Source organism: Hylobates moloch, unplaced genomic scaffold (genome assembly GCF_009828535.3).
Source record: "Hylobates moloch isolate HMO894 unplaced genomic scaffold, HMol_V3 SCAFFOLD_14, whole genome shotgun sequence".
NCBI classification, from domain to species: Eukaryota; Metazoa; Chordata; class Mammalia; order Primates; family Hylobatidae; genus Hylobates; species Hylobates moloch.
Window position 1 is genome coordinate 4,000,076 of NW_026652289.1, and position 25,429 is coordinate 4,025,504.

Genomic DNA, 25,429 nt, shown 5'->3' on the forward strand with positions numbered 1-25,429 from the left:
CTACAAGGCTGAATGACTTGGGGAAAGTATTCCCCGATCGGGCTAACCTGTTGGCGGCCTGCTTACCATCACACTTGTTTTTATAATGAAAAAGGAAATTATTTCTGCTTTTAATGATGGCAGCTCCAGAAATGGTGAGTAAAATGGGTGTGAAGAGAGAAGATGCTTCTCAACATTTCTCAATGTTGTACAGCCTGCCAACCACAGCCTGTTTGGGAGGGGAGGTTCTCACCCAGGTTCCATCTTTCAGAAGCCATTTGCCCACTTATTCTTTTTACATGGTTAAACTATGTAATTTTCTACATGCTGATAGTAAACAGAGGTATCAGCAGGAACGAAAGCCAAAAAATGGCCCAACATGAACTTCTTGCTTTTCTAAGATACTCTTTCAAGCTCTTCTTGTGATAGAAATGAAATAAAAATTTTTGGCACAAAACTCTTCTTTAGATTTTACTATGATCTTGAGAAACACGGTTTGTTTCAAATGGCTTACTGGATCCCTTTGGAATTTCAAACGTTACAACAGGTAGTCACAGAGGGAATGAAAGCGGATGATCTGAGTATCTGTGTTGATGTGCCTGCTGGAGCCCCTGTGGATTTTAGCCCTTGGAGGAAGCAGGTTCCCAGAGCAGCCATGCCTGACACCTGGGAGAGGGAACTAGAATTTAATTGGGAAACTTCTGCTATTTCCCTGCTTCCTCCGCCCTCTCAGAGTTACAGGGAATGACTTAGAAAGGTCTCTGGTCTCCTTGGCATTGTGATAGGTGGAATTCTTTCATAGGAAACACAGCCCCAGGGTTATTTTGATGCAAGCCGTTGGTCCAAAGCCACTCCCCACTTTGCTATGTGGGGGAAGGACCGGGAACCAGACGGCTTGGATACTTTCGTTCTTAATTAGGTCATGCCCGTGTGAGCCAGGAAAGGGCTGTGTTTATGGGAAGCCAGTAATTCTGTGGCCTACTATCTCTTCCGTGGTGCCATCTACATTTTTGGGACTCGGGAATTATGTGAGTACCGAAACTACTTATGCTTATGGTAGGCGTACCATACGCACAGGGAAAGAATTGCGTTTATGTGGGACAGGCGAAAACAACCGCAAAAAAGCGATGGGAAGGGCTTTGAGTGTGATTTATCTTCTGAAGAATAGCAATACGGCAACTTCTAAATGGTGAGAGGGAATCTCTCTAAAGCAATCGATTTGAAGATTGGTTGGACAAACAACGGGAAAGTCATTGTCTTAGCAGAATTAAGTTCATACTTTTTTTTTTTTGCTAATTCTAGAAGCTTTTGTGTTATCTGCTGTAGCTCAGCCAAAAATGCATTCTCACCAGACGACTGTTTTTCATTAATCGATACTGAATGCGCTTTGTGTGGACTGTCGAATTTCAAAGATTACCGTATGACCAAGACGCACCTGATGTTACAAGTATAAATAGGGGAACAAATGCTTTCTGTTCTTCCTCGGCTAAGGAGGTAGAGGTGGAGGTGGAGCCGGATGTCAGAGGTCCTGAAATAGTCACCATGGGGGAAAATGATCCGCCTGCTGCTGAAGCCCCCTTCTCATTCCGATCGCTTTTTGGCCTTGATGATTTGAAAATAAGTCCTGTTGCACCAGGTAAGTTGACCCAGGTGAGGACCCTGTGATTTCTGCCCATACCCTCATGTAGGTGACCAATGTGACTGACTGTCCCTGTGGGGGAAATATCTCCCCAGCCATTCTGACACCCACAGGCTGTACACCTGCACTTCCCTAGATCTGCGGAATCTCGGGGAGAAGGGGCATTGGAGAGGGGATGGTTTGGTTAAGCCCCTTGCTCTCTCCCTGGAGATGGGTGTTTTCTTCTCTTGTTGGAGGTTTTCAGAGACTGGGGCTCCACAATTGCCCTGTCAATCCTGAAGGAGGTCAGATCCTGGCCAGGAAATCTCTGAGTCCTCCAGGAAGTCCTGAGAAGCACGGCCACCAGTCCCTCTGAAAACTCAGGATAAACTGGATGTAGCCAAAGATATTAGAGGCCTAGATTAAAATCCAGCGCAGATGACGGAGTGTCTCCTAACAACTGAAGGAAAAAAGTTGGTTTTGTAAATAAGTCAGAAATGCCTGGTGAAACAGTGGACTCTCTAGCAACCTATACGGCTAGGATCTTTTTGACCAGAGATGGTCAGGACCGGTCAAAGGGAGCTGTGGGGTTGCTGGTTCTGGAAGTCAGGGCTTGGACGCAGGCAGATTCCTGACACACTGGTGCTAGGGAGGAACCACAGGAGCTCTGCCTGAGGTTCCAGAAAGTGGGAGTGGGGGTCACCCTAATGATTTCTTTTAAACCACCTGGAAAATTGGTTTGGAGGACGTTTGGAAAGGATGGGAGGTGGGAGAAGAGGATTCAAGTAACTGAAAAGACACATTTAAAAATATGGCTCAAAATTAGCTAAGTGTCAATGAAAGAAAAAAAAACCTTGCAATCACCTGACCCCCAAAACTTACCTGGTTTTTATGGCTGCAAAGTCTCTTCCTGCTTTTGCCCGTATGTGTGGTTTCATGCACAGTACAGATATAGGCAGGTGGGTTCTTTTCCATAAAAAGTTTTTATAATTTTTTTCTTATGGAATCACAGTATTCCATCAAGTAGATATGCAATTTACATAGCCATTTGGTCATAGTTTGACCTATAGTTGTTCCTAATATTTTATAATATAAATAATAGGAATGTTAATAGCACTATAATATTCTTTTCTCTTACTTTTTGATTATTTTGCTATGACTAAGTAGTGGGGAGGAACAAAAACTTTTCCTCGTAAATAGAGTAATGTATTGTTCATTAGAAGAACAATTTAGAAAATACAGTTCATTGAAAAGATTTTTAAAAAATTACCCACAATGGCACCATTACTCAGAGATAATCCTATTAGCAATTTATTATTGAATTTCTTGCCTTTTTCTATCTATGTATCTATATTTCCTTTGGAAGTAACATGTACTATTTGTATTATTTTGAAGCTTTTAAAAAATTTCAACAATATCACCTTCACCTTTCTATGGCATTAAATAATTAAATATTTTCTAGATGTTGACAAATTATGGCTGATGGGTCAAATCTGGCCCACCCCCTGCTTTTGTAAATAAAGTTTTATTGGAACGCAGATGTGCTCATTTGTTCACATACTGTCTGTGGCTGCTTTCATGCCATAACAGCAGAGTGGGATCGTTAGGACAGACCGCATGGCCCATAAAGTTTAAGTGCTGTATTTACTATCTGGTCCTTTACAGAAAATCTCGCCACCCCTTTTCTATATCATCTTGTCCTCCTATAGGTATTCATTATATATGTACCTCATTTGTTATTTCACCCGTTCTTTTTTGTGGATAATTTGGTCTGTTTCCTGTGCATCAATATTATAAATGCCATTCTTCTAAGTGTCCTTGGGGGTCGATATTTGTGTATATCTATGGTGACATTTTAGGATAAATTCCTAGAAGTGGAACTGCTAGGTCAAAACTTTCATCTGTTTTTGAGCTTTCCGGTGTCTAAGTTACACAGTTGGGAAGTTTACACAATTTCTACCCCTGTGACTGTAGGTAGGGGGCCATTTCCTTTCACTTCATGTGAACCATTGTGAAGTTGGTATGTAGTTATGTCTCATTTGTATTGTTTTCATTTCTCAAGAAGCTGAAAGCTTTTTTTTTTTCTTTTTCTTGAGACGAGGTCTCGCTCTGTCGCCCAGGCTGGAGTGCAATGGCGTGATCTCGGTTCACTGCAACCTCCACCTCCCAGGTTCAAGCGATTCTCTTGCCTCGGCCTCCTGAGTTGCTGGAATTACAGGCATGTGCCCCCACACCCAGCTAATTTTTGTATTTTTAGTACAGGCAGGTTTCACCATGTTGGGCAGGCTGGTCAAGAAGTTGAAAGCTTTTTCATACTTGTGTGCCATTTGCATTCCTTCTTTGGAGAAATGCTGTACATTTCATTGTTTATTCCGGGCAATGTCCTCAAGGACCAAGCACAGAGGAGGCGTGGGGCCCCTGCAGTGCCCTCAGGGCAGCCTGGCAGAGAAGCAGGAATTGATACAACCTTTCGATTAAATGCCAATCTTTGATTTGACAATTTCGGGTCATTTTCTAAATCCAACTTAAATACAGAGCAGCTGGAATGCGAAGATGTCATTCCTGGGGTTCCTGCAGATTTCTAAGTATAAGACGGAGGGTGGGCATCCTCATAGAGGAGAATTGTTAGTGTGTGGGGGATCGAGGTGTGAGGGTGGAGAGAGGATCCTTTCTGCCAGCTCACCACCACAGATGGGCTGTGCTGGAAGGACTTGGTCTCAGACCCTGAGTTAAAACGGCCTTCATTATCATGATGTCATTCACTCATTCATCTAGCACATTTTTATCAAGGACTACTGTGTGTCCCCTGCTGTTCTAGGTATGGATAATGCAGCCTCAACAAACCACTGAGCTTGTCCAGGCCTAAAACACAGAGCTTGCCACGGTCTCTCATCCTCCCTCACTCTGCGTTCCTCCAAGCCTCCACATCTGCGACGTGCAGCTCCTATTTCCCTGCTCTTCCTCCATCTCCTGCTCACCCTCTCCTCCGCACACTCTTTTCTCCTCGCATTCCACGTGTTTTCACCATTTTTGTCTTCAAATTCTCTTCTTTCTTAGGCAGCCTCAGCTGATATTGATCATTTCATAATCACACTCCTTATTACCAGAGGGTGAAGTTGTGAGCCTCCATGGACAGGCAGGGAAAGATCTTTTTACCTCTTCCATGAGAGAGCTCTCGGCTCAACATGTCTAAGACTAGGAGAAGAGAAGCAGGTGCTAGTCTCATCCTGGGCAATTGTGTGACCCTGGGCGGGCTTCTCTCCCCTTTCTGGATTCCAATCTTCCGAATTTTTAACAAAGACAACTTGGGCATTCGTGTATTTTCAGGATCGAAGAGGAAATTTAGGTGAAATGGCCTGCTCTCCCCAGGAGGGAAGAGTGCTAGTGGGAATTCTCCTGCTGCCCAGAGAGGCTTATACTTCTGGCCGGGCATCTGGACACTCCTTACATATTGTTTCCACCAGATTTGTCTGGTTCTAGGGGCAAGAACTGTAAAGGGCCTGAGACGTCACCCTACTTGCAAGCCAAAATTTAGCCCGCCACAGTTTCATGGGTGCTTTGGAAGACACGAGAGTCCTGGGTCAGAGACAAAGGACTCTATTCCTCATGGTGCAGCAAGGGGCACAAGTATCCTGTATGTGCTGGCTGCGTTTGCCTTCTCAGTCCCACAGAGGCGTGTGGAGCAGCCTACGTGTATGCTGCATGTGCAGGCAGTTTGCATTGCTGCTGCATATCCCAGAGTTATGGGAACCCTCATCTTCATAGTGGTCTGCAAGCAGACCTGTGCAAACTTTGCTCTGGAGGAAGGCATTATATTTGTTAAACTGGACAGTAAACAAGCCTGCCTCTTGCTCTGGAGGGAGACGCTATCTGTATCTTCCAAGGCTGTTTGCCCTACACACATTCTTGAAGAGATGGTCTGGAATGAAAGCTGTCAGTGTCTGTGAACAGCAACTGTGGAGAATGGCATATCAACATCCTGTCCTCGGCTGGACATGGTGGCTCACACCTGTAATCCCGGTACTTTGGAAGGCCAAGTGGGGAGAACACTTGAGCCCTGGAGTTTGAGATCAGCCTGGGCAACATAGTAAGATCCCCATCTCTATAAGAAAAAATTTAAACAAACAAACAAAAATCAACATCTTGTCCTTGCATCTCCTCTGGGAGATCCCAGCACTACCTCTGCCTGCAAGCCCCCCGTGTGGGTTTCACCCCCTCCTCTGCAGGGGAACAGCCTTGGAAGTTGGGATGCTACATCCCTTCCATCTTAGTGCATAGGGCTGCTGAAACAAAGTCCCCAAAACTGGGTGACTTAAAACAACAGGAATTTATTGTCTCAGTTCTGGAGCCCAGAAGTCCGAATTCTAAGGTGTCATCAAGGCCATGCTCCCTCTTAAACCCACAGGGCACTGTGCCCTGCCTCTTCCTAGCTCCTGGTGGGTTGCCAATTATCTTTGGCATTTCTTGGCGTGTAGATGCATTGCTCCCATCTCTGCCTTCATCTTCATGAGGCTGACTTCTGCCTGTGTCTCCTCCCATCCTCTTCCCTTCATGCATGTTTGTCCCTGTGTCCTGATTTCCCCTTTTTGTTTTTGTTTTTTGGAGACGGAGTTTTGCTCTTGTTGCCCAGGCTGGAGTGTAGTGGTGCGATCTCGGCTCACTGCAACCTCTGCCTCCCGAGTTCAAGCGATTCTCATGCCTCAGCCTCCTGAGTAGTTGAGATTACAGGTGCCTGCCATCATGCCCAGCTAGTTTTTGTATTTTTAATAGAGATGGGGTTTCACCATGTTGGCCAGGCTGGTCTTGAACTCCTGACCTCAGGTGATCCACCCGCTTTGGCTTCCCAAAGTTTTGGGATTACAGGAGTGAGCCACTTCACCCGGCTGTTTTCCCCTTTTTATAAGGACAACAGTCACGTTGGATTAGGGCCCACCCTAATGACCTCATTTTAACTAGATGACTCTGTAAAGACTCTCCAGGCCATCTCCAAATAAGATGCAATTCTGAGGTACTAAGAGTTAAGACCTCAACGTGTCTTTCTGGGGGATACTATTCAACCCATAGCACCATCCCCTCATCCCCCATGGAATAACCTGGTCAGAGGTGGAGCAGGTAGGACTGAACTTCTAGAGAATGTGCCCCTTGGTGGGTGGCCCTTTCCCTAATTAAGACACCTTTCTTTGGGCTGAGACTTCTCTGCAAAGAGGGGACGGGGAAAGGATAGCTAAATTTGTACGTTTCATGCCACTCCAAGTCAAGTTCTGTGGCTTTCTGCTCTTCCTTTTTCTGGTTTTCAGATGCAGACGCCGTTGCTGCACAGATCCTGTCACTGCTGCCATTGAAGTTTTTTCCAATCATTGTCATTGGGATCATTGCATTGATATTAGCACTGGCCATTGGTCTGGGCAGTGAGTACAATTCATTATTTAGTAGGATCTCAAATACCTAGCCAAGTAGTTAAACTTTCATGAGCGCCCCCTCTCACCCTGGCATTTTGCTGCTGCCCAGCCTTAATTACTGGGGGCAAACATCCTTTTGGTTTGCTGACTTGAAGTTTTATTTGCCTACACGAATGTAAAGTCAGTCTGGGGTGCAGCGAGGGCTGCTGGCCGTGCTCATGGCTTTGTCACCAAGGAGCCTGCCCAGTTAGGAGTGGCCAAAGGCAGCTGATGAAATAGAATCCCGCAGGTGGGAAGGAGGCACTGACCGGGGCAGCAGGGAGAAGACAAAGAGACCCATTCATGCAATGCAGGCACACCAGCTGTTTTTACAATAAGGTGCATGTGGCTTTTGAGAAAGTGGGTCATTTGGATGGAGGGTCTCTAATAGGGAACAATTTTTCTTTCAAATACCTGAATCACAGGTCAGTTCAATTCGCCACCTGCCCCACTGTGTGGTCCACAGTTCATTCACTTTCTGTCCTTAGTAAGAGAAATTGGGAAGGCCAAGCGGTTCTCAGTCAGGACTCCCTGCTCGGCTGGCTCAGCAGGTCGGCCCCCCGCCATGCAGTTTCTCTCTTGACCTTGAGCCCTCCAGAGTCTAAATTCACCTTGCATTGTGGTTCCCGGGCCAGGCCACATAGCGAGATAAAGTGGGGCACAGCAGCCCCACCCCTTGGAATTCAAAACAGAAACTGGGCTGCAGGAAACAGGCTGCTGACAGGGATGCAATTTCAATACAGGTTTCATTATTCACGGGCCAGCTCTGCGCTGTGTGGCAGGTGGACAGTTGTTAGTGTTGCACTCTGAAAGAGCTGTTGGTTAATTCCTGCCTTCCTCCCTTTTCCCAGTCCACTTCGACTGCTCGGGGAAGTACAGGTGTCGCTCATCCTTTAAGTGTATTGAGCTGACAGCTCGATGTGATGGAGTCTCAGATTGCAAAGACGGGGAGGATGAGTACCGCTGTGGTAAGGTCATGGCCGTTCCCTGGGGAAGCAGAGGGAAGCAGCAGAAGCCAACCCTGACCCTTCCCATCTGTAAAATGGGTCCAAGTCATTGCCATTTTTAGGTCATGTCCTCAGCTGGGATTGAACTGGCATTTGCCCAAAGACATGTTGGGCTGGGGGTCAGGGAGGGCCTTCCATGGAGCTCAGACTCACTTGGGGAGACCACATAAGCAATAAGATGAGACCTCCGAGAAGTCTCAGGGGTCCAGAGTCACTGCTCTGTGATGGGGAGGCTGCTGTGGACAAGAAGTGGGTCAGATTTGGCAGAGGAGGGGTTTGAGCTGGCTGTGGAGAAACCCCTGCCTGTGGTCTCAGGGTTCCACCGGCCACTAATGAGCCTTTCTTTCTGCCCATCGGCCAGTCCGGGTGAGTGGTCAGAATGCCGTGCTCCAGGTGTTCACAGCTGCTTCGTGGAAGACCATGTGTTCCGATGACTGGAAGGGTCACTACGGAAATGTTGCCTGTGCCCAGCTGGGTTTCCCAAGGTAAGTTAAAGAGCAATTCCAACCCATGGGCAAAACACAACGAGGATAACAATGAAGAAAGACAACTACCATTTAGCTGGGCACTATTGGGTGGTTTAACGCTCTCAGATTCCATCCTCACAGCCACCTTAGGATGCCCGATATCATCCTCACTTCACAGGCAAGCAAACCAAGGCCAGACAGGCTAAGTGACCCGCTCAAGGCACATGGGAAATGGCATGTTTGGGGGTTCTCAGGGCCAGGCCAGGATCGGAGGTGCAAACATGCAATAAAAAGCTTCAAAGTAAAAAACAAAAAAACAAAAACAAAAACAAAAAACCCTCCAGCTCCTCAGCTTGCAGCTCCTAGAGTAGCTTCCTGGACACTTTCCTGCTTGGTCCTGGTGGTCACATCAATGTCCATGCACGCTTCCCCAAGAACCCCACAGAGCCAATTGTCGAAAGTCAGAAATTTAGTGAAGACACAATCATCCAGAACAGTTGTTTAGCAACATGTGGAACAAAGAACTATAACAGTTGACCACTCACTTTTTAGTGTTTGTGTTGCCTACATGATTTTTTGCATTGGAGTGACACATTTTTGGCCTAGGCATGGGCCTCCTTCTCTCCTCTGGCCCCTTCCTTCTGACTTCCTGCAGCCGCTGTACTTCCACGGGCTCCCCTAGCAGCCTCCTTACTCCCCTTTGCTCTCAAGTCTCAGCACTCAAAGCAGGCAGGCTGCATTCTGCTTTGCACTCAAGTAGATGGGGTCGTTAAAGCCACACTGCCCTGAGTCCTCCACAGAGTCTCAGTTTTCAAATTCCATGCATCATATTCTTGGCTGTCTTTCCCCAAAGCCGGTGGAAGCCAAAATGCCCTCCAGCCTCCAGCCCTGAGGTCTGCCTCCCTCTCCCTCCACACCAACTGAGATTCAGAAATGAGCCGTAATTCAAGTTCAATGAGAAGAGCAAAAATCATCCACACTAATGTCTTCAGGAATGATGTATTACTCCTTAAAGACAAGGAGGAAGAGGTACACACACACACACACACACACACACACACACACACACTGCACACAGCTAAGAGCTTCCCCATTGGGCATTTCTCTTCCCCACTGAGCCTCTTCCTCTGACTCATTGGGTGGGGGGTGTTGAGGGGCCTCCTTTTCTCTTCTCTCTGCCCTCCTCCTCTGTCCTGGAGGACCACCCCTCTGTCTGAGCAAACCCCAAGGCCTCTCTGCTCTGTCATGCAGAAAAACTCAGCTCAATCCCTCTCCTTCCCCACCCAGCAGACCAAAGTCAGGAGCCCCAGCTGTCCCAGGCACCAGGTAGAGGCCACCTCATGGTGGGGGCAGCCTTCCCGTCTCTCTTCCACCCCAGCCCATTTGGTAAAATATTCCTTGTCACCCTTAACATGCTCCCTCTACAAGGAAATCCAGGGAATGCAATGTCCCCCATCTCTCACCCCAATATTGCCTGCTTTATTCTCTATAGGCTTGTTCCTTTGTTCTCTATCCATTGCTTCAGTTCCTAAGATTTATTTCTGCATTTTGTTTTATTTTTTTAAATTCTCCTTGAAAATCCTTCTTTAATCTCCTCTGCTCTACTACATCCTATGTCAGATATCTGTGATTCAAAAATAAATAAATAACCAAAGGACGGTCAAGCTAGATTGCTTGAGTTCAAATCCCAGTGTAGACTCAGGCAAGTTCCACACACAGCTGATGCCTCAGTTTCCTTTCTTAGAAAAGAGGGATGATAATAGCACCTGCTCTGAGGGGAACTGAAGTTCCAATGACCCTGTGAGTGTGGAAGGGCTTGGTGGACAAGAGCACACTGGGGGCGTGTGTGGTTGTGGCTGTCATTGTTACCATTTTGAGACTCGGACAGTTTATGGGGCTCCAATTGCAGCACTGGGGTCCCCTTGCCTGGCACAAGCCCCGCCACCTGCACTGGGACCAAGCCATCCCAGCAACAATCGGCTCTTTCATGCCAGTGCCAGCGGAATCTGTGCATTGAGCGATCCCTGGAAGGGCTGCGAAGGTCGTGCCCACCGCCTTTATTACGTTTTCCTCAAAACTCAAAGTTGACTGAACTTTGTATTCTACGTACACATCCCCATAGCATTTACAGTAAGCTGAAGAAATCCTGTTGCTAAGCTGGTGTGTTCACCATGAAAACAAGCCTACTGTACTGTGTTTTGTTCATTTCACAAGGGAAGGAGAACATAGCTGTTTATTCACCACCTTCCATCTTGTGACTCTCCAAACATGTGATTCTTTTTTAAAAACTTGCATCACTTTCACCGTTGTTCTCCAGAAGACCTGTGTCCTGGCACTGTGAACATGAGCTGGGCTCTGGTGTTCGTGGAATCGCTTTCTTGTATGTGTTCATCTCTTTCCAGTGGGGCCCTGCGCTGGTCCTGGGCAGGTGACGGATGTCTCTCCTGTTCCTCCAACTCATTGTTCTTGGGGAGCTTGGTGTCCCTGCTTGGGTGCCCCCCGACAATACTGCACCTAGTTTTGTGCTCACCTCCCCTCTGGACTTGCTTCAGGCCAAGCACAGGGCATTTCACTGGAATTCGCAAAGAGTGACTCAACCAAGGACATCAGGAGGTGGTCACTCACTGTGTGGCTGCAGCCCAGGGTGGGTGGACGGGGCCGTCAGGTGCAGGCCAGAAGTGGGGGTCATCCCAGAACACAGCAGGCCTGGACTGAATGCCTTGCCAGGGTGAGTGAACTTCATTCTCTTGGCAAAAGGAAGCCTTTGATGGGTTTGGGGGGACAAAATGACATCCCCCATGTACAGTCCCTGTAATATTGTGACTTGCACATCGGTTGAATGCTTCAAAGTGTAAAGTTACCACGTTGGGTCTGTGTTTCCAATATGCTTGCAGCTATGTAAGTTCAGATAACCTCAGAGTGAGCTCGCTGGAGGAGCAGTTCCGGGAGAAGTTTGTGTCCATCAATCACCTCTTGCCAGATGACAAGGTTACTGCATTACACCACTCAGTATATGTGAGGTAGGTGGTCAGGCGATGCTGTTGTCTGCACAGTTATCGAGTCACCTGCTGGATTTGTGACGCTATGCTCAACTCCACAAGGACTTAAGAGGCATACATGTGTTATCTCAGATGGAAGGTGGGAGTTGGCCACCTTGATGAGACTGGTGGATGCACCAGGCTAGGGGTGCTAGAACCTGGTCCCAACTGGGCAATTATGGCCCAACAAAGAAAGGGAAGGAAATAGAGTAGAAGGGTAACAATGCTGTGTGTGTGACCAATGTACTGTCATGTGACAGGCATTCTGGATGTGGCTGGGGAATGAAAGCAGGCAAGCAAGAAGGGGGGTGGGGAGGAAAAGAGGAAGGGAGGGAGGGAGGAAGGAAGGAAAGAAGGAAGGGAGGGAGGGAGGAAGAGAGGGAGGAAGGAAGGAAGGAAGGAAGGGAGGAAGAGAGGGAGGGTAAAAGGAAGAAAAACAGAAATTAAGATAGAAATTTATCCTTCTTTGTTTACGAAGTATTTTAGCATTCATTATTTATTTTACATGTTTTCCCCAACAACTCATGGGGAAGGTAAAACCAGGTGTCCTTAAATAACCATCAGGTAACTGAAACTTACAGGGACCACTTGCCTTGCCCCAGGTTAGACAGTGTGTAGCAGATACAGCCGAGAGTTCTGAATCCAATTCCATATTCTCTCCCTGACACCTAGGCCCAAACCCTAAGATGTGCATTTTCTGCTCTGGGAACAACAGGCTTGTTGGTTTGTCCACAGGGGAAGAATAAGCACCCCGGGACCCACATGCAGTCCGGAGGGACAGCTCATGTCTTGGGTGCTAAATCCACAGTCTGGTGACACTACTTTCTCTTGCATGATGAGCTGGGGCTCAAAAGGCAGAAAACATTACAAAGATTTTGGGATCTCTTTCCCTTCACTATGAGAAAAGCACACACTCAGGTCTCCACCTGTGTGTGGGGGTGGGGGTAGGAGTGTCAATTTGGGGGCAATCACACTTTATTGCTCTGGGGAAGAAGTCCTCTGCCAGGTGTGTGAACCCAGGCTACAAGGAGTCCTGGAGAGCTTGCCACGCTGTCCTTTGGGCACTCTTGTGTCCCTAGGGGCCAGGAGGTGGAGAACATTGGGCTGAATCGCCATGCAATGACAGCATGATATATTGATAGAATATATCTCCTCACACATCCTTTATCACTGGCTATCTAAAGCTTCGAAATACAGAACGGCCTGTTGCATACACAATACTTCACTGTTAGTCAAGTGTTTTAGAATGAATTGTGTGACCTCATCCTCATGTTTTTTTTTTTTTTTTTTAACATAGACTAAAATTGTAATCTATATTCAAGAGAGGGAGAAATAGAATTTATTTTTCTGTTACCCTAAGATTAAGTTTTTAAGAGTGTTCCTTTCACAGATCTGGGACATTTTTCATGGAGCCTACTTTTTCTCCGATTTAGGGAGGGATGTGCCTCTGGCCACGTGGTTACCTTGCAGTGCACAGGTAAGAGTTCTAGAAAGGCAGGGGTCCAGGGGGAGCAAGCACATGCTGAGTCCTATCCCCTTGCCCTCAGTGTCCTCTCTCCCCATGGGGCTCTGTATCCCTTCCTCCTGGGTGCCAGGCGGGAGCTCTGTGTACCCCTACCTGCCGGAGGAGGGGAGCAGTGTCATCCTCACCAGTTGGCCTCACCTGTCAGGTAGGGGAGGCAGCCAGAGCAACTCATTAGCAGCAGACAGGACCAAGGCCCATGATGTCCCATCACTCTGTAGAGCCTTGAGTCCCTGACTCAGTTCCCACTTCCTCCTTACACGTGCACAGTGCCGACTCCAGGCCTTGGGCAGTGCCCCTCGTTCCTGGCAGAGGGGAGTGCTCACACCGCAAGGGTGGGGTCTGAAGCAGTCAGGGAGGTGTGTGCACCAGTGGCAGTGAGGAGGGGGCTGCAGAAGGTTCCTGCCTGCTCCTGACATCCCAGGGTGTTGTCATCACTGGGGGAATAGGATGGGGAGTGGCACTGCCAATGCTGGGCACTGACCAAGCAGGGCAGGTGCTTTTCCCACCACATCCCCCACAGCACCCACTATTCTCAGGTCTCCCCAAGAGTCTGACCACCTCCCCTGCTGAGCTCCCCCTTGCAGCACTTGCCTTAGAGCTGCTGTGAGCTCTGGGAGCGGGGGCAGTGAGGGTGGGGAGAGAGGAGCAGGTGCATGGTGGTGACACCATGTTCCCTAAAGAAATCTGCAGGGTGGACCCACAAGCCTTTGTTCCTCTCCATAGCCTGTGGTCATAGAAGGGGCTACAGCTCACGCATCGTGGGTGGAAACATGTCCTTGCTCTCGCAGTGGCCCTGGCAGGCCAGCCTTCAGTTCCAGGGCTACCATCTGTGCGGGGGCTCTGTCATCACGCCCCTGTGGATCGTCACTGCTGCACACTGTGTTTACGAGTGAGTGCTGCTGACCACCTCCCCAGACCCCTGTTCACTCCTGGGTCATGTCAGGGTGGGGCTGCTTTGGGTGGTGAGAAGCAGGTCCAGAGGGAAGACAGAGAGACCAACCTCTAAGTAATGTCCAGTTGGAGAGGAGTCTCCAGCCTCACTGTGGACCCATCATCATCAGCTGGGGGTGACTTGTGACCCTGAGCTTGTTTTAAGGATTGTAGCTCCTACAGAAAGGGCAGACAGAAGAGGAAGGAAGCTCTTGTGCTGGAGGAAACGCACAAAAGTGAAAGGACCTAGACCTTCCCATAGCTAATTCCAGTGGACCATGTTATGGCAGAGACAGGGTGAGATGGTGGTGTGGGAGGCTAGAGGGAATATGTTGGGGGCCAGGTACTGGGTCTCTTCTTCTTAAAATCTCAGGAGCTTAGAGTGCAAGGAAACTACAGAAAAGACTTCCAAACACAATGGTTCTCCCTGATATTTTTACCCCCTATGTTGTTGCTGTTTGATGAAGAATGGGCCCTGATAGACTCCTTGCAGTGAGCAACGTTGAGTTCAGCCCTCAAATGCCAAGACGACCTCAGAGGTGCTGAGAGTGAGGCCTGTCTGGGAAACACATGGGGTACAGGTCTGTGTTTCTGCAGGGCATGGCAGTGCAGTTGCATATACAGCATAAACAAGTGGGGTGATGGGATCACATCTTGCCTGATAACCTCTCCCACCATCTTCCTAGGTTTTCAGGACACCTGAGGTCAATGAGTTCAGTGGTTGGACTTTTCCTGTGCTTCACCTCTTGTTCTTCTCATTTCAGCTTGTACCTCCCCAAGTCATGGACCATCCAGGTGGGTCTAGTTTCCCTGCTGGACAATCCAGCCCCATCCCACTTGGTGGAGAAGATTGTCTACCACAGCAAGTACAAGCCAAAGAGGCTGGGCAATGACATCGCCCTCATGAAGCTGGCTGGGCCGCTCACGTTCAATGGTACATCTGGGTCTCTATGTGGTTCTGCAGTTCTTCCTTTGTTTCAAGAGGATTTGCAATTGCTCATTGAAGCATTCTTATGATGGCTGCTTTATAATCCTTGTCAGATATTAATAATTCCAACTCCTGATTCATGTTGGTGGTGGCATCAGTTGATTATCTTTCCTCATTAAAGTTGTGAGGTTCCTAGCTCTTGGTATGACAAGTGATTTTCAATTGTATCCTGGACAACGTGACTATCATGTTTGCAGACTTGATCTTACCTACATTTTCAATGTTACCCTGTTTAAATGTAGTTTGTAGATCCTGGCCTACAGAATGAATGCACTGATGACTCTGCCAGGTAGATTGGTGGGCTGTAGTTCCAACGATAACTTAATTTTAGAGCCTTCTTGGGCTGTGTGCTTTGTCTGGTGCCACCTTCTCCCAGTTGGTGCCACTGGAGGCAGGAAGAGCTTCTTGAGGTCGGACCACCTGGGGCCTCTAGGTGGTGGAAGAGACGTCTGTAGGGACGAAGAGCACTTTCCTGTCCAGGAGCCTATTGTGGAGGGGTCACCTCAGCCAGTGCCTCCCACCTGCCTGGTTTCTCCAGGTAGAGGGGCCATCTCGGTTGAGAAACAGAACCTCCCAGGCTGGCCAGGTGGTGTGGTGGGGTCTTCTCATTTCTTTACAAGCTAAAAGATGCTGGGCACCCTCAGCTCCCTGGAAGTACAGAAAAGTTCTCTCCCAACCAGCAGCTCCTAAAGACCCTGTTTCTTGAAAAGGTCAAGCCCTGCCCTCTGGACATTACAAAAATGCCAGAAGAGCCACACCTGATAAACTTTCAAACATCTCGTAGATGCAAACAGAGTACTGGGAGACTACTCCCAAATAAATTAAAGCCCTTTTTCCTTCTCAAGAAAGCAGGGAAAGCATAATAAATCGGTGAATTCCCTGTTATTGGAGCAGAATCCTGGCCCGAGACCAGCTGCAGGCTCTACCTAGCAGAGTCATTACTGCATCTATCACATGGACAAGTAATGCCCGGAAACAAATATTTCCAGAGAAGCAGGAAAATGATTATGGTGGTGCCAGTTTGCCAACTATTATTAATGATATTGGTTATAGGAAATGAGGTGCCAGCACTTGTACTTTGCCAAAGTTTCAAGTGAGTTCTTTTATTCCTTCTCTACCTCTCCATTACTGTTCTGCACAGAAAAGCTCGGGGAACCTCAGGGTGTGTTCACATGAAAGCCCGAGGTACGTGCAGGGCACTCTGGCTTTGGGGGAGGCCCACAGGACCCAGCCCTACACACAGGCAAACTTGTCGCCTCCAGATATCCCAGGAACCATAGCAATATTCATGGAGCCGTGTTCTATAAGCAGCACACGCACTGTGATCTAGCCAGGAGTGGGCACGCGCTGGCCTGAGAGCCAGGTTTGCCCCATCGTCTTTTGGTAAATAGACATTTTACTGGACACAGCCACACCTACGTGGGTACCTATCACCTGGGGCTGTCTTCATTCTCCAATGGCAGCCAGAGACTGCACAGCCCACGAAGCCTAAAACATTGACTATTCAGCCCTTTCCACAAGAGGTGTGCTGACCCTGGTCTAGGCTCCCTCACCCTGCCACGGTGGAGGGCTGTTTTACAGTTTTAAGTGCTCTGGGTGTTGTGGATTGGGTAAGGGGCTCCTGCTGTGAGCTGATTGTTTTCAAGTAACCAAGGGCTTGACCTTCTTTCCCTTGGGAGATAGTTTGGGCTCCTCAGAGGCAGAAGCACAGATGAGATTGTTTTCTCGGACTCCTGCTTCAGTTGAGTTGAGAACTATTGTTTCCCTTCAAACAGAGATGATCCAGCCTGTGTGCCTGCCCAATTCTGAAGAGAACTTCCCCGATGGAAAAGTGTGCTGGACGTCAGGATGGGGGGCCACAGAGGATGGAGGTCAGTGGGCTGAAGCCAAGATTCTGAGTCCGGGAGCTCAGAACCCAGAGGGCTGTGGAGGGGGCTCCCCCAATGTCCCAGTGTGATGTTCCCATGGGCTGCCCAGATACCCCGGCCAGGGAGTGCATGTCAACTGCTCAGGACACACAGTCAGCTGAGGAACTGTGGGTCAGGAGTCATGGTTCCATTGTTATGGGGACAACATGACCCTGCAGACCTTCTCAGGAGAGAGTTAGACCTTCTCGAACACAGCAGGTGTTTCCCTTCCCCTGCCCGGACCCCCGGCCTTGTTAACTGAGGACATACAGAGCCCACCTAGACAACCCTCCCAGGCTTCATTCAGAACTCAAAGATTCGTGTTTGTGAAGACTCTTTGCCTTGTGGGACTTTGGAAGATGTGTTCTTTCATCCTACAAAGAGCAAGTGGAAGCAGCAGCAGATGAGATCGCTGTAATAATAAGGGAAGCAGGAGTGGCAGTAACCATAGTCCATGCGAATGAAGCCTGGGCCGCCCTTTCCTAAGTGTGGGTGCAGAGCTGGTCATGAGTCTTAGGTTTTTCCATCAATCACTTTCTTTGTTAGTAGGAAGAGGATTCATTTTCTGTGGCTGCTGTAACAAATTATCACAGTGTGGGTGGCTTAAAATGATGGAAATTGGCCAGGTGTGTTTGCTCACACCTGTAGTCCCAGCACTTTGGGAGGCCAAGTCTATGGGATCCCTTGAGGCCATTAGTTTGAGACCAGCCTGGGCAACATAGAGAGACATCGCCTCTACAAAAGATACAAAAATTAGCCAGGCATGGTGGCATGCACCTGTAATCCCAGCACTTTGGGAGGCCAAGGCAGGAGGATTGCTTGAGCCCAGGAGTTTGAGACCAGCCTGGGCAACATGGCAAGACCTTGTCTCTATAAAAAAATTTAAAAAAATTAGCCTGGGCTGGGTGTGGTGGCTCATGCCTGTAATCCCAGCACTTTGGGAGGCCGAGGCAAGTGGACCATTTGAAGTTCAGGAGTTTGAGACCAGCCTGGCCAACATGGTGAAATCCTGTCTCTACTAAAAATACAAAAATTAGCCAGGCATGGTGGTGCACACCTGTAATCCCAGCTATTCAGGAGACTGAGGCTATAGAATCACTTAAACCCAGGAGGCAGAGGTTGCAGTGAGCCGAGATCATGCCACTCCACTCCAGCTTGGGTGACAGAGCAAGACTCCATTTCAAAACAAACAAAACAAACAGAAAAACAAACAAAAATTAGCCTGACATGGTGGTCCCAGCTACTCAGGAGGCTGGGGTGGGATTGCTTGAGCCCAGGAATTCTAAGCTGCAGTGAGCCGTGATCATGCCATCATACTCCATCCTGGGTGGAGAGTGAGACTTTGCATTTAAAAAACCAAAAAAAAAGAAAAAAAAAGAAAGAAAACATGGAGATTTATTTCCACACCCAGTTGAGGTGTCTGTTGTTGCAGTGTTGCAGGGTGGTTTTCCTGGAGGCTCTGACCCCTTTCCTTTGGCTTCTGGTGGCGGTGGCTGCAGCTGCATCCGCATTCCTGGGCTTGTAGCTGGATCTACAGCCTCAGCCTCCTTCCTCCTGTGGCTTTGCCCCCTGTGTCTCTGTATCTCAAACTTCCCTCTCCTGTGTCTTATAAGGACACCAAGTCATTGGATTTAGGGTCCACCCTAAATGCAGGGAGAACTCATGTTGAGATTCTTACCTTAATTACATCTGCAAAGACCCTATTGCAAACAAGGTTGGGCTCCATAGTGGCAGGTAGGCATGTTTTGGAGGGGCCCACAGTTCAACCCAAAACAGGAAGTTCAGTGTTTTCCTCTTAACACCGATTACTTGAGCCCATCCCCTGCTGAAGGCACCCAGGGGCTGACCCGGATGCTTCGAGTGTGCGGGGCCTACTTACCCCCCACACACTGGCAGTGCTGCCCACCCGGCCGAGGGCACCCACAGCTCTTTGTAGTTTCCAACCCATCCACATGGCCCAGGCCCAGTTCTGTGCCAGTGTGGCTGGTCCAGGGCCCTTCCAGCTTCATCAGAACCAGCACCCCTGGTGTGTGGTGGGAGCTGGGAGACCAATCTATGCTCCCCTTCCTCTCATGGTGGGTTCTCATTCAGGACCACCCAGCCCACCAGAGTCATTCTAACGACACTGGGCTCTGAAGAGGAGTCTGTGCAGCAGCTTCATCCTCCCAGGAGATTCTCCATCCCGCTGCAGATTTGCTTCTCACTGTCAATCTGCTCTGTCCAACGCAAAAGGTCTGATGAGCCCCTGTCCTGATGTGGCTTCAGCCCCAGCCTGTGCAGAAATCTTCTCCCATAATGCATTGAGCTGTTTCGCCACGTTCCAGGCAGGGAGCTGAGTGTCTTGTGATACCATGTGCTCCTCAGAGCAGCCCCTCAGGGTCCTGTCATTGTGTGATTTTGTTGTCTCCATGGAATCTATGGAGTCTTTAAAACACCAAGATGCCTGGATCACAAACCAGCTGAGTTGCAGGGGTCCATCCCTCAGTGTCAGGGGGGTGCTTGGTCCACTGCACGTGGATTAAGTCTCCTGTGACTGTTGCAACAAACGACCCCAAATTCATGGCTTAAAATGACAGAAAGATATCATCTCATAGTTAGGAAGGTCACAGGTCCAAACTCAGTCTCAGGGCGCTGGCGTCAAGTGTGGCTGGGCTGGCTCCTCCTGGAGGCCCTTGGGGAATCTGTCTCCTGCATTTCCCAGCGTCTGTGCTCTGCCCGCACTGCTTGGCTCATGCCCCTCCTTGGTCTTCCGGGTCAGCAATGCCACGTCTTCAAATCTCTCTCTGACTCTCTGACTCTGGTCCCTGCTCTGTCGTCACAGCTTCTCCTCCGGCTCCTCCAAAGAACCCTGTGACTTCGTCGGGTCCACCCTCTTACTCGGGATCATCTCCCCACTCAAGGCCTGTCCCTCAATGCACCTGCAATGTCCCATTTGCCCTGTAAGGTGACACAGTCACAGGTTCTGGGGATTGGGGTGAGAATGTCTTTGGGGATCATTTTTCTGCTGACCATCCCAGAGTTCACAAAGACGCCGAGCGAGTGACTTTCCTGAGCCTCAGTTTCCCTCCCATAACCTGGGGTGTTCTGATGGCTGATTGGGCTGGTGCCCTGGGGAGGTGACTTGGCCACTGTTGCCCCCACTCTTCCTCCACTTTGGACACCTCAGGAGAGTCAGTGGCCCTGCCTTGAGGCAGAGTGGCCCCTTGCGGCCACTCATAGGTGGGCAAGCTCAGGGCTTGTCATGCTTCGAGACAGTGGGAATCTGCTCGTCCCACCCACGGGGCCCTGTCCTCTTCTGCCGTTGCATCACACCAAGGAGCATCCCCCTCGTCCCTCGTTCCCTCGTCCCCCTGGTCCCAGCATGCACCCTCTGTGTTTTGAGCCGAGCTTTCTTCTCACATGCATTCCCTCACTTGCTTTGAAGCAGGTGACGCCTCCCCTGTCCTGAACCACGCGGCCGTCCCTTTGATTTCCAACAAGATCTGCAACCACAGGGACGTGTACGGTGGCATCATCTCCCCCTCCATGCTCTGTGCGGGCTACCTGAAGGGCGGCGTGGACAGCTGCCAGGTACGGGGCCACGGCGGTGGGCGAGGCCGTGACAGGGTGACTCAGCCCTTGGGACAGGCCGTTGCCAGCATTTCCCTGTGACGGAACAAAAAGTAAATTTACAGGGCGTGGAGCAGAAATTTGCTCAAGATATCACTCTTTTTCCTGGCTGCCAGGCCTGTGTTTACCTAGCGATCCAGCTCTGCGTGGGTGCTGGGTGGTGGTGGGGGTCTCATGCTGCTCCCCTCCAATTCTGACTTTGTCGGGGACCACAGGGGAGGCAGGTGGTGGGGAGGCAGGTGGCGGGGAACCAGTGAATCTGGCCCTCCGAAAGCCACAGTGGGTGGGACTCCAGTTCTACCAGGTGGATCACAGGTCACCTGAGGGCCCTGGCCAGGCCGACCCTCCCTCTCACCAGCTGCCCTTGAGCTTCAGAGGGCCAGGGTCTGCATTCTGGAAGGGACACACAGCTGGAGGTAGCACCCCAAAGGGGCCGAGAGACATCCTCTCTTGGGGATGCTGTGTCTGGAAGGGCTGGTGGGTTCCCTTCTGTAAGCTGGGTCATCCATTGTGACGTCACAAAGGGGGATCCCAACTCCACAGCAAGCAGCCCCACACGGCAGACTGTCCACAGAAAGCAACCTCGCATGGCGGTGCCTGTCCCCCAATCTTTGCTTATTTCCTGTCACCCAGGGGGACAGCGGGGGGCCCCTGGTGTGTCAAGAGAGGAGGCTGTGGAAGTTAGTAGGAGCGACCAGCTTTGGCATCGGCTGCGCAGAGGTGAACAAGCCTGGGGTGTACACCCGTGTCACCTCCTTCCTGGACTGGGTCCACGAGCAGATGGAGGTGGGTGCGGCGCCCTCCCCAGCTCACGTTGTCCCTGGCTTTTGACCCTAGGGTCCATTAAATGCAACCCTGGTCTTGCTATAAAAACCAGGGAGTGACCGAGTGGTTGTCAATTCAGCAGCAGTGATTTGGTGGCTCCAGGGTGTCAGACGCTTGCGCTGAAAACAGAGATCACAGCTAGTCCTGGGCAGCTCTGGGTGGGTGCAGCCTGGCAGGCAGAGGAGCTGGGGCCGGGAGGAAGAAGGAGCCTCATGACACGGGAAAGGAGGAGGCAGCAAGGAGGAGGAGCCCCTGCTGGGATGGGGATGGGTGGGGCATGCCCCGTGTGCCAGGAGCAGGGAGAAAGCGGGAGGGGGCGGGGGGCTGAGACAGTGCGGGAGAGGGACCTTGCCTGCCTGCTGAGGGACTGGAACCTCGCTGGGAGCCAGGGATGAGAGGCAGCGTCCACAGTCAGGAGAGGCTTGGGGAGCTCTGCATTGGTGGTGTGGGGGTGGGGGGTCCTGGAGGGGGAGGGGTGGAAGTGGGAGGGGCCTGCAGGAGGGCACCCAACAGTGAGGCTGGCTTGGCAGGACCTGGGCGTGGAGGGGAACCCTGAGACGGTGGAGGAGGAAGAAGGAGGCTTAGGGCTTCGCTGGGAGCCCGGCAGCTGCACGCTGGCAGGTGCACGCAGTGCCTTTCTCATGTGGGCGCTGGGGAAACATCTGCTGGCTTGATCTCAGCCGAAGTCTCTCACCCCCCTCCTTGGGATGGTTTCAAACACAGGAGGTCCTCACTTAACACAGTTGATGGGATCTTGGAAACTGCAGCTTTAGAAGGAACAGTGCACACAGGCCCTCCAGCAACATCCTTGCTTGCCATGTAATTTTGTTATGAAGTCGATGAGAAAAAAATATTGGTTTCATTATATATCATTTTGCTTAAAGTCGTAGTTTCCAAGAACTAACAATGACGTCAAAGTAAGTACGGTTTTTTTTCCTAATTCAGGTGAAATTTATATAACATACAATTCACTGTTTTAAAGTGAACAACCCTGTAGCATCAGCACATTCCCAGGGCTGTGCAGCCACCACCTTTGTCAGTTCCCAGCATTCTCATCTCCCAAAAGACACGTGGCACCCTAGAAGCATGCAGTTACTCCCCACTCCACACTTCTCCCCAGCCTCTGGCACCCACCAGTCAACCTTCTGTCTCCAAGGCTCAAAGACCTTTTTAAAAAGCTCATTTAATTTGAAACAATTGACCAAGAAAGGACATCAAATGCTGAGTGTGCCTCAGGCGTTAATTCCCATTTTGCTCTCATTGATTCTGTGCTTTAAATGAGAAACTACAGAATGGTGCCCACCGGCACAGGGTGAGGCCTGGGACCGAGACCTGGGCTAGTTTCACCTCCAGCACTGCTGCCCTGCAGCCCTGAGCACACCCTCGGGGCGTGGTGCGGGCTGTGGTGCGGGCTGTGCTCGGGCTCGGTGGAAAGTGCTTGCTCCTGCTTGCCTTGCTGGGAGAGGCAGCCTGGCCCCGTACTAGGCACTGAGTGGCCTGCAATGCTCTTCAGTATAAAGCTCAGCTCAGCCCGTCCGCACTGTAGAATCAGGACCAGGATGGACAACTGAATGGGAGACCTCCTCACTGTTCAGGGTGCTGTGGGAGCCTGGGACACAGAAGGGTCACGTGGGCACAGAGGGCAAAGGGGAGGAAAGGAGAAGCCGGTCCTCCGCACGGGTCTGCAGTACATGGAGACGTTCACGGGACACAGATCCCCAGGGGCTGAGCACTGAGCTGGTGATCCTAAAAGTCCCCCTTAAGACACTGAAGGCGTAAGGCAGAGAAGCCCACTGCCACGTCTTCCAGCTGTCGTGGGGGAGCTGGAGACAAACGTTCAGAATCAGTCTGGGGAGCCCGCTCACAACGGTTCCACGACGGGGCCGCCTCAGCCCCTCCCATGTCAGCACCGTCCTGGGCCACAGAGCCTGTGACCCTCCCTGTACTACAGCGGAGGTGACCTGCATGAGGCCCCCCAGCTAACAAGGGCAGAGTGTGCGTCACATCAGATCCCCGACGTGGACCCAGTGTGACTGCACAGCAGAATCAACAGATCTCAAACTTAGGGGTGCAGAAGCCTCTCTCAAGCTGTTTGTTAAATGTGAAGACTGCAGGGCGTTTCTCTAGAGTCTGATTGGGGGGTCTGGGGTGAAGACCCTGGTGAATGTGTTGCATGGGGGCTTCAGGGCACACTGAGGAACGCTGGGAGGGTCTTGGAGGCAGTTTCCCCTGTTGTGGTGAAGCTGTGGTGGAGGAGCTCGTCTGTGACGCTGGCTCCGGCGATGCCTGGAGCCCCTGCTCCCTGCACAACGCCTTAGTCATCTGCTGCCTCCAACCCACCGGTGCATGCGTGAGATGCGCAGCCTCAGATACGCCCTTTCCCAAGTCCCTCTTCAGACATCCTAGGGGAGACCCAGAAGGGACTTCCTTTCCTGGGAGCTTTCCAGCGGGCCCGCTGTGCGTTTCAGTTGTCCATTGTGAGGAACGTCAACGTGAGGGCCTTCCGAGGACTCACTGTCTTGCGGGGAAGTGTCCCGTGTGCTAGTTGGTGGCATGCCCGTGGCCTCATCTTCATTTTCATCCAGCACTTTTCTCTCTCTAGTTGGGGGTTTAAAACAAAATTGTTCTGACTCAAACCAGAACTTCGGAACACAGTGCCGAGACCTGGAAGGTTCCCATGGAAGTGACGGAACTGTCACAGGGCGGAGATGGGACCTGCGGATGCATTGCTGGTTGAAGCTTTTCATGCCTGCCTGGGATCCGCTCAGAGCTGGCAGCCCCAGGGGGAGGCCAAACTTGTCTTCACCGTGGAGAACAGCCCCACAATTCCCACAGGACAAAACGCAAGTGCCCGCTCCGTCATCATGTTGGACGGATGGCTGGAAGTGCTAAAAGCAATAACGCCTTTGTTTTCATTTATAGAGAGACCTACAAACCTGAAGAGAAAGGGGACAAGTAGCCACCTGAGTTCCTGCGGTGACGAAGACAGCCCGATCCTCCCCGGACTCCTGTGTAGGAACCTGCACATGAGCAAACACCTTTGTGTTCCGGCACCAGAGCAGGCCCGAAAGACGCACCCTTCCACCTGATTCCAGCACACCCTTCCATCTGATTCCAGCACACCCTTCCATCTGATTCCAGCACAACCCTCCATCTGATTCCAGCACAACCTTCCATCTGATTCCAGCACAACCTTCCATCTGATTCCAGCACAACCTTCCATCTGATTCCAGCACACCCTTCCACCTGATTCCAGCACAACCTTCCATCTGATTCCAGCACACCCTCCCATCTGATTCCAGCACACCCTTCCATCTGATTCCAGCACACCCTTCCATCTGATTCCAACAAAACCTTCCATCTGATTCCAGCACAACCTTCCATCTGATTCCAGCACACCCTTCCATCTGATTCCAGCACAACCTTCCATCTGATTCCAGCACACCCTTCCATCTGATTCCAGCACAACCTTCCATCTGATTCCAGCACAACCTTCAAGCTGCTTTTTGTTTTTTTGAGATAGAGTCTCGACCTGTTACCCAGGCTGGAGTGCAGTGGCGAAATCTCTGCTCACTGCAGCCTCCGCCTCCCTGGTTCAAGCGATTCTCCTGGCTCAGCTTCCCCAGTAGCTGGGACCACAGGCACCCGCCACCACGCCCGACTAATTTTTGTATTTTTAGTAGAGACAGGGTTTCACCATGTTGGCCAGGCTGCTCTCAAACTCCTGACCTCAAATGATGTGCCTGCTTCAGCCTCCCACAGTGCTGGGATTACAGGCATGGGCCACCACGACCAGCCTCACGCTCCTTTCTGATCTTCACTAAGAACAAAAGAAGCAGCGACTTGCAAGGGCGGCCTTTCCCACTGGTCCATTTGGTTTTCTCTCCAGGGGTCTCGCAAAATTCCTGAGGAGACAAGCGGTTATGTGACCTCACGTGCAAAGCCACCAACAGCCACTCAGAAAAGACGCACCGGCCCAGAACTGCAGAAGTGCGGTCACTGCACGTTTTTCTCTCTAGGGACCAGAACCAAACCCACGCTTTCTACTTCCAAGACTTATTTCCACACGCGGGGAGGTTAATCTAGGAATGACTCATT

General features: G+C 50.5%; 1 protein-coding gene across 3 annotated transcripts; it reads left to right on the forward strand.

Moving 5' to 3' along the window:
* Nucleotides 1-896: 896 nt before the first annotated feature.
* On the forward strand, nt 897-25,429 carry TMPRSS3 (transmembrane serine protease 3). Of its 3 annotated transcripts, XM_032175223.2 has the most exons (13): nt 1,522-1,615; nt 6,895-7,005; nt 7,887-8,003; nt 8,404-8,527; nt 11,404-11,529; nt 12,981-13,024; nt 13,796-13,961; nt 14,767-14,936; nt 16,766-16,861; nt 20,325-20,467; nt 21,140-21,292; nt 24,254-24,343; nt 25,221-25,429. In XM_032175223.2, the coding sequence occupies exons 1-12, from the start codon at nt 1,522-1,524 to the stop codon at nt 24,269-24,271; spliced, it is 1,362 nt and encodes a 453-aa protein (XP_032031114.1). In that variant the 3' UTR covers nt 24,272-24,343; nt 25,221-25,429. The 3 variants fall into 3 exon arrangements, with proteins under 3 accessions (XP_032031115.1, XP_032031113.1, XP_032031114.1); XM_032175222.2 differs by lacking the exon at nt 25,221-25,429 and having other exon boundaries at nt 1,507-1,615; nt 20,322-20,467; nt 24,254-24,814; XM_032175224.2 differs by lacking the exons at nt 16,766-16,861; nt 20,325-20,467; nt 21,140-21,292; nt 24,254-24,343; nt 25,221-25,429 and adding an exon at nt 897-1,007 and having other exon boundaries at nt 1,471-1,615; nt 14,767-15,125.